The 8,998-nt window shown below is 41.5% G+C and overlaps 1 protein-coding gene across 1 annotated transcript in view; it reads left to right on the forward strand.

The window, feature by feature from the left end:
* LRRIQ4 (leucine rich repeats and IQ motif containing 4) overlaps positions 1-7,611 on the forward strand; it is a gene marked incomplete at its 3' end in the record, with an annotated part of 14,423 nt that extends 6,812 nt beyond the window's left edge. Inside the window, exons 3-5 of the mRNA XM_007115658.2 lie at positions 475-613; positions 1,644-1,840; positions 7,489-7,611. Coding sequence (XP_007115720.2) covers positions 475-613; positions 1,644-1,840; positions 7,489-7,611 — 459 coding nt within the window. The remainder of the gene's footprint in view (positions 1-474; positions 614-1,643; positions 1,841-7,488) is intronic.
* Positions 7,612-8,998: the final 1,387 nt, after the last annotated feature.

Raw genomic sequence — 8,998 nt, forward strand, 5'->3', positions numbered from 1 at the left:
CTCCGGACGCGCAGGCTCAGCGGCCATGGCTCACGGGCCCAGCCGCTCCGCGGCATGTGGGATCCTCCCAGACCGGGGCGCGAACCCGGTTCCCCTGCATCAGCAGGCGGACGCGCAACCACTGCGCCACCAGGGAAGCCCGATGATGATTCTTTAAATGTGTTTTTCCCTTTATCCCAATGCATAATATCCCCATTGAAAGAACATGGAGGGACTTCCCTGGTGGTCCAGTGGGTAAAACTCTTTAACTCCCAATGCAGGGAGCCCAGGTTCCATCCCTGGTCGGGGAACTAGATCCTGCATGCGTGCTGAAACTAGGAGTCCGCATGCAGCAACTAAGACCCAGAACAGCCTAAGTAAATAAATATTAAAAGAAAAAAAAAGAAAGAACATGGGAACTCACAGGTGACTCTGTTTACCATAATTCTTTTATCAATGTAAGGATCATTATGGTATACTCTCATGTTATTTCAGAGTCTTAAAGAGCTGTATGTAGAGAACAATTATCTCGAGTACCTGCCTGTATCCTTGGGATCAATGCCCAACTTGGAAATTCTTGATTGCCGCTGCAATCTGATTAAGCAACTTCCAGATGCCATTTGCCAAGCACAAGGTGAGGAATCTTTGTAGATCCACAGCCCAGTGGAGTTTGAGGCCAGCATTTCCTGTGATTGAAGGCTTCCTTGCCCTACTAAAGATCAGTCTCAGTGATGAGAGCTTAGACCTACCCCATCACCTCCTTGCAGAGCTTCCTAGTGGTGTGGGGAAGGCCAGGTGCCAGGTTAGTACAGCTAAGAGCCTCACAAAGGCAATTAGATTGTTTATTAAGAATTGAAAAGAAAATAGCAACTGCTAAGAAAGTTAGCATTCATCCATATAGTCATTATGCCATGAACAAGAATTTACTGAATATCTACTATCTGCCAGAATTTGGAGTTGGGGGTCCTGTATTAAATTTGCATTAGGTCAATAAGTCACTTGAATAAAAGGAAAAGGATTGACCCAGAGTAATGAAATTAGCAAGGGGGGACTTTTGGAGCTACATGATTGACATGAAAAATCATACATGATTCATATTTGAACATGCAAACATTTTCCACTAGACTAAACCACTACTTGTAAATCCATCCATTCACTGAACAGGCTTTTGCTGAGATCCTACTGGAATCAAATAAAAACTTTTTTTTGCCATAATGTGCTGAATCTTCAGGTTTATAGATGTGTTTTCAAGCTATGACTTATTCTTTAATGAAAGGAGGATGAAGGAATATGAGTGGAAGCTGTTGCCTACCCATACCCATAGGACATAGTTCAAAGATTAGCGGCAGGGGTGGGTATGAGGTACTCCTTCGTCATGCTCCTGATCATGCATTTTTATCCTCTCTTTGATCCCTGGAGGAATGGAACGTTCTCAACATTTTTTAGTATTTACTATTTTCCTGTCTCTAACACTGATTTACACTGGCTCCAACTACTCTGAGTTGTTATAAAAAAGAGAACTTGGTTTGCCTCATTAAATGTGCCGTCTTTTGTTACATGGCATAGGAGGAAACAAACATTTCAGAGTGATCGGACTAAAGAATGCATGCTTTAATTTTGCTTGTTTTTAAGACAAATTCATTATTTTAAAAAAATCATTTCAGCTTTGAAAGAATTACGGCTCGAGGACAACTTGATCACCCATCTTCCAGAGAATTTGGATAGTCTAGCGAATCTAAAAGTTCTGACAGTGATGGGCAATCCCATGGAAGAACCCCCAATGATAGTGTGTGCCGAAGGCTCTGAGGCTGTATGGGCGTACCTTAAAGAAAGAAGAAATATGAAGACAATGGCAACGAAGGTAAAATCAGCCAAAATTTTGTATAACATATTCACAGTTGCTGGGAGTGGGATTAGTGTTAAACTATAGATTTATGAGGCTGCTCTTTACACATCTATACCTTGAGAATAGAGATTCTTATTTACTTTTATATCCCCAGGGCTAAGCGAGAAAGTTTTTAACATCATCCTAGCATTTTTTGTCTGGTCCTTTTCTCTTTGTCAGATGAGAAGCCGACAAATAGGCAAAAGAAACCAAAACTTCAAATTCCTAAACTATCCAAAACTGTTGGACTATTCACTGGAGTGAAAAGCTTATGTTAACAAAGTCAGTAAGATGAGGCTGAAAAATTAGAAATGAAAGCATTTATGGATCAGAGGTCTAGAGACCAGAGTTCTGCTCTGCCCCTAACTTAGCATCAAAGGGCTAAGAGCCTTGTCACTCTCTTCCTTGCCCACCAAGCCCATGGAAACATAAGGATATCTCAGACAGCCCAAGAACGTGTCCACTTCAGTCAGTATTCAGTATTCTTCATTCAATTGGTCCAAACCCCCATCATCTCAAACCCAGATGACTGCATTAGTGCTCCAACTAGTGTCCCTACTTCCTCACCTGCTTCCCCTGTGATACATCTTCCACTCAGCAGTCAGACCTACGCTGTTAAAACCTAGATCAGATCTTGCCATGCCTCTGCTGAAGTGGACAACTCTCTATTTTACCTGAAATAAGAGTTAGTCTTTGGTCTGTAAGACCCTTTATCAATGGCCCTCAATCATATCAGACCTAACATCCTCCCTTTCCTGGTAAATATTGTGTGATACCTCCTTTACGCTTCTGAAATTAAACTCATAGATAATATAAGCTACCACAAACATAATTTTAGTAAATCAAAATAATGCCCGAGCTGCAACATAAAGGAAAAAAGTTTATATTAAAATATTAATTTTAATATGTATATACTCAGGAATGACTACACTGGAAGAATTAAAATAATATTTGGGGGATACTTCCTAAAAGCATTTTGAAAAGCCATGCACCCTCTTGCACATTTTAAAATTGATATTTAACCTTTTTTGCCACTAAGTTTAAATCATTGCAAAGGATTTACTTTCCAGTGAATTTTACATACTGACATCTTAAAATAGAGTTGTTAGATCAGTATTTTAAATGTATCCAATGGAATCTAAGTACCATTATGATTTGATATGTCAGTAAACATCAATTTACAAAATACTTAAACAAGTTCTTATCTTACATGCAAAAATTTTATGTCATTTCTTTTTCTTCTTGAATGTGTATTTCCATTCCACTTTCCCCTCAGAATTAACCTGTGTGTGTGTGTGTGTGTGTGTGTGTGTGTGTGTGTGTGTGTGTGTGTATGTCTTTTACGGATCACCTCATACTTCTAGGCTACAAAAATATTTATATAAATTAAAATTTTAAATTAAAAATTTTTTCTATGATCACAGTGTTGTAATGTCCTGGATTGAGTCTTAGTGCGATTAGTAGTAGTATAAAATTGACCAAAACAATATAAAATCTATTATAAATTTTGATATTTAATTATTTGACTTACAGGATTTTTGGAAAGACTTTTTCACATAGTTTATATATCCTTGCATAAATATTAATTATTGCTAGAATGAGATAAAGTTTGGCATCAGTTCCCTTCCTATTGTTTATTTTACAGATGAGAAACCTCATTTAAATTCTTAAGTTGACAAGAATGGAAAAAGGTGGTTTTTTTGCCTATATTGTTTTGTTTTAAGTGACAGGGCCTCACATATCTCTGAACTTCTTCCAGATATATCTCAAAAAATAGATAGCAGGCTCTAAGCTGACAAATTAACTTCAATTTTCTTGAAGGCAAAGAGCCGGAAACCACCTGACTTATAAAAGGATTGGTTACCCAGTCTTTAGAGCCAACATCAATATTTTTTTTTGATACATTTTTTATTTATTTGTTTTTGGCTGTGTTGGGTCTTCGTTGCTGCGCGCAGGCTTTTCTCTAGTTGCGGCGAGCCGGGGCTACTCTTCGTCACGGTGCGTGGGCTTCTCATTGCGGTGACTTCTCTTGTTGAGGAGCATGGGCTCTAGGCGCATGGGCTTCAGTAGTTGCAGCACAGGGGCTCAGTTGTTGTGGCTCGCGGGCTTAGAGCACAGGCTCAGTAGTTGTGGCGCACAGGCTTAGTTGCTCCGCCGCATGTGGGATCTTCCCAGACCAGGGCTCGAACCTGTGTCCCCTGCATTGGCAGGCGGATTCTTAACCACTGTGCCACCAGGGAAGTCCTACTATTTTTAATTATCTCTTTTTTTGGTGTCCCAGAGGTTTTTGTAGTCCAGGGCAACCCCCCTGGTCAAATTCAGGTAGATGAGAGGCTGCCAGAGGGGCAGTTGTGAAGGGGCAGCTACAACTAGAGGATCAGCAGTTGTGTTCCTTGGCAGATACATTTCAGGGAGGGGTACGGATGGAAGCTGAAGCTCTGGAAATGAGTTGCTTCCAACCTATCTAAGCCTGCACACTCTTGGAAAGTCTTTGCGGACCGGGGTGCATGTCACAAAATAGAGGTCTGTTAAATCTTAACACACAAAAAGCCTCGTAAATTTCCAGAATCCCCCTCCTGGGCAATACTGTTCCCCTGGAAAATCACCACCTTAACTGATCCGCTGTTTCCACTCTGCATCTCATCCTTCCCATTTTTACTTTACTTCAGTCACAAATGGGGTCCTTGGTGTTTTTTCAAGGCCCATGCGTGCTCCTGCTTCAGAGCCTTAACACTGGCTCCTGCCACTGCCCAGAGGTGTTTTCCCCAGATATGGACAAGACCGGCCCTCACTTAGTTCAGCCTCTGCTCAAATATCCACTTATCTGCCCTTCATCCACCTTATATAAAACAGCATACCTCCACCCACCTCATTCATTCAACAAATATTTACTGAGCTGCTACTATGTACCAGGCACTGGAAATACATTCACTGAACAAAATGGACAAATATTTCTGTCCTCATATTGCTTAAAGCCTAGTGTGACAGGAATAAGAACATGAAATATAAAACATAAAATTGTATACTATGTTAGAAAGTGATTAATTGGTATTGGAAAAAAGCTCAAGCTAAGGGGAACTGAGATTGCCAGAAGTAGTGTGTGTGTGAGTGTGTGTTATAGGGGTTTCAAATTTTTTTTTTTTTTTTGGTCCAAACATTTATTTAGGCAGGAAACACTGGCAGAGTTCAGACTGCTGTCCATCCTACTGGACTACTAAAGTAGCCACTTACTATATTTAATCTCTGTTCTTTCATCTGATCTTACTTCAGTTAGCTTTTTTTTTTTTAATTTTTTTTTATATTGGAGCATAGTTGACTAACAATGTTGTGTTAGTTTCAGGTCTACAGCAAAGTGATTCAGTTATACATATACATGTATCTGTTCTTTTTCAAATTCTTTTCCCATTTAGGTTATTACAGAATATTGAGCAGAGTTCCCTGTGCTATACAGTAGGTCCTTGTTGGTTATCCATTTTAAATATAGTAGTGTGTACATGTCAATCCCAAGCTCCCAATCTATCCCTCCCCTGCCACCCTTCCCCCCGGTAACCATAAATTTGGTGTTTTTTTTAAAGGATTATTTTTATAAATTTATTTATTTATTTATTTATTTTTGGCTGTGTTGGGTCCCCATTTCTGTGCGAGGGCTTTCTCCAGTTGTGGCGAGCGGGGGCCACTCTTCATCGTGGTGCGCGGGCCTCTCACTATCGCAGCCTCTCTTGTTGCGGAGCACAGGCTCCAGACGCGCAGGCTCAGTAGTTGTGGCTCACAGGCGATCTTCCCAGACCAGGGCTCGAACCCGTGTCCCTTGCATTGGCAGGCAGATTCTCAACCACTGTGCCACCAGGGAAGCCCCATAAATTTGTTTTCTAAGTCTGTGAGTCTCTTTCTGTTTTGTAAATAAGTTCATTTGTATCTTTTTTTTTTTTTTTTTTTAGATTTATAGGGGTTTCAATTTAATGAGATGGTCAGGGTAGGCCTCATTGGGAAAATGACTGTCTTAGCTCAGGCAACCATTACAATATATTATAGCTTGGGTGGCTTGAACAACAGAAACTTATTTTCTCACAGTTCTGGATGCTAGAAGTCTGGGATGGTCCATGGTGCCAGCATGGTCAGTTTCTGGTGAGAGCTCCTTTCCTGCCTTGCAGACGGCTGCCTTCTCACCGTGTCCTCACATGACAGAGAAAGAGCAAGCTTTCTGATGTCTCTTCTTATAAGAGCACTGATTCCATCACGAGAGCCTCACCCTCATGACCTTATCTAACCTCATTACCTTCTAAGGCCCAATCTCCAAATACCACCACATTGGGCATTAAGGCTTTTCTTTTTCTTTTTTTTTAGGTAACATCTTCACCTACAATTTTTTTTTTAACATCTTTATTGGAGTATAACTGTTTTACAATGGTGTGTTAGTTTCTGCTTTACAACAAAGTGAATCAGCTATACATATACATATGTTCCCATATCTCTTCCCTCTTGCATCTCCCTCCCTCCCAGCCTCCCTGTCCCACCCCTCTAGGTGGTCACAAAGCACCGAGCTTATCTCCCTGTGCTATGTGGCTGCTTCCCACTAGCTCTCTATTTTACATTTGGTATTGTATATATGTCCATGCCACTCTCTCACTTCGTCACAGCTTACCCTTTTCAACATACGAATTGCGGGAGCAGGGGACACAATTCAGTCCATAGCAATGACAATTGAGCAAATTCTTGAAGAAGTGGAGGGGTGAACCATCTGATTATTAGGAAGAGTGTTCTGGGCAGAGGAAGCAGTAAAGGCAAAGGCTCTGAGCTGGAGCAGTGCTTGCGTGTGTCTGAGCAGTGAGGAGGCCTGCATTGCTGGAGCAAGTGAGCAAGGGGGAGAGAGTTAAGAGATCAGGAGGGAGAGGCAGATAGGATAGGGCTTTGTAAGCCATTGCAAAGCCCTGAGTTATGGGGGGGGGTTGTTTGTTTGTTTTTATTTAAGACGTGGATTTATTTAGAGAGATACACATTCCATAGACAGAATGCCGTCCATCTCAAAAGGTGAAAATGACCTTGGGAGAAACACACTCCACAGACAGAGTGTGGGCCATCTCAGAAGGTGAGAGGCCAGGACTTGAGTGTTTATTCTGAGAGAAATGGGGAGCCACTGGCAGGTTCGAAGAGTCTACTAGAGAAGAGATTTCCTGAGTAGGTGCAAAGGAATAGGATCTCAAGAACAAGTAAGGGCTGCCTGTAGGTAGGAGCGCAGGTAGTCCAGGAACAAGAGGAAGGCAGGGTACAGGCATACCCATTCCCCTTGCTGTGCACTGTCACCTCCGCCATCTGTCAAATTATACAGTCATGTGTTTATTGTTTATTGTCTGTTCCCCTCACTGGGATGTGAGCTCCATAGGGACAGTGACATTGGTATTTAACTGCTGTTTCCCAAATGTCTAGAACAGTGCCTGGCACATAAAGCACCAAATACTTGAAAAATGCTTTGCGTGGATGACTGGCCAGTTGAGAAAGAGAGAAAATAAGGTTCAGAGTTCTAGTGACATTCCATTCTCCACATCTTGAAAACTACATACCAGAACAAAGAGCTGTAACCATCCCCAGTCCATTGTGATATGAGCTGATGCTGTTCTTGTTTTCAGATTCAGGCATGGTGGCGTGGGATAATGGTACGCAGAGGATTTGGGAAATTTGAAGACCTGCTAAAATTGCAAAAGAAGGGAAGGAATTCTCCAAAAGAAAAGAAAGGAAAGAAGGATGTAAAAGGAAAATCTGTAAAGAAAAATAAGAAATAATTCTATAAATATGTGAATTGAGGTAATGAACCCTGATGGATTAAGAAGGCAAAATCTCTAGGAATTAGATGCCTACCACACAAAAATTATTCACAGAGTTATGGTTATATATAAAAATAAAGGTTCTTTTACTGAAATGTTGATGGATAAAAATGCTGTGATGCCTGGGAATTGCTTCAGAATAATATCAGGGAGAGGTAAGTGTGGAGGATCCAAATGAAACAAGATTTGCCAAAAATTGATAATTGTAGAAGCATGTGATAGGTACATGGAGGTTCACTGTACTATCATGTCTACTTTTTTTTTTTTTTTTTTTTTTTTTTTTTTTTTGCGGTACGCGGGCCCCTCACTGTTGTGGCCCCTCCCGTTGCGGAGCACAGGCTCCGGACGCACAGGCTCAGCGGCCGTGGCTCACGGGCCCAGCTGCTCCGCGGCACGTGGGATCTTCCCGGACCGGGCACGAACCCGTGTCCCCTGCATCGGCAGGCGGACTCTCAACCGCTGTGCCACCAGGGAAGCCCATGTCTACTTTTAAGACTTTTAATTATGAAATAATTCACGGGAGGTTCCAAAGAAATGTACAGGGAGGTCCATGCACTCTTCACCCTCCCTCAGTGTTGACATCCTACATAACTATAGTACAGTAACAAAACCAGAAAATGGACATCACTACCAGCCACAGAGCTTATTCAGATTCCATCACTTATACGTGCACTTCTGTGTGTGTGCGTGTGTTTGTCTGTGTGTGTGTGTGAGTGTGTGTAGTCCAATGCAATTTTCTTACATGTAGCTTTTGTGAAGCCACCACCACAATCAATATACAGAATTGTTCTATCACCACCAATCTCCCTTGTGCTATTGCTTTTAGTCACACCTACCACCTATCCCTCTTCCAATCCCTAACCTGTAATTTTGTTATTTCAAGAAGATCATGTAAATGGAATCACATAGTACGTAACATTTGGGGACTGGCCTTTTTATTCTGTATAATTCACTTCCAGTCCATCCAAGTAGTGCATGTATCAATAGTTCATTTCTTTCTGGTTGCTGAGTAGTATTGCATAGTTTGTTTCACCATTCACCCTTTGAAGGGTGTTGCTCTGTTTCCAGTTTTTGGCTAGTATGAATAAAGCTGCTATGAACATTTGTTTATAGGTTTTTGCATGAGCACAGGTGTTCATGGAATTCATGGGAATGCCCAAAGATGCGAAGAATCATTACCTAAAACATCCCCATTTATACCACTCAAGACCTCCTCACCCTGATGACTCTTCCTTTTTTTTTTTTGGCCGCACTGTATGGCTTGTGAGAGCTTAGTTTCCTGACCAGGGATTGGACCCAGGCCAACAGCAGTGAA

The sequence above is a fragment of the Physeter macrocephalus genome, chromosome 1, assembly GCF_002837175.3.
Source record: "Physeter macrocephalus isolate SW-GA chromosome 1, ASM283717v5, whole genome shotgun sequence".
NCBI lineage: Eukaryota > Metazoa > Chordata > Mammalia > Artiodactyla > Physeteridae > Physeter > Physeter macrocephalus.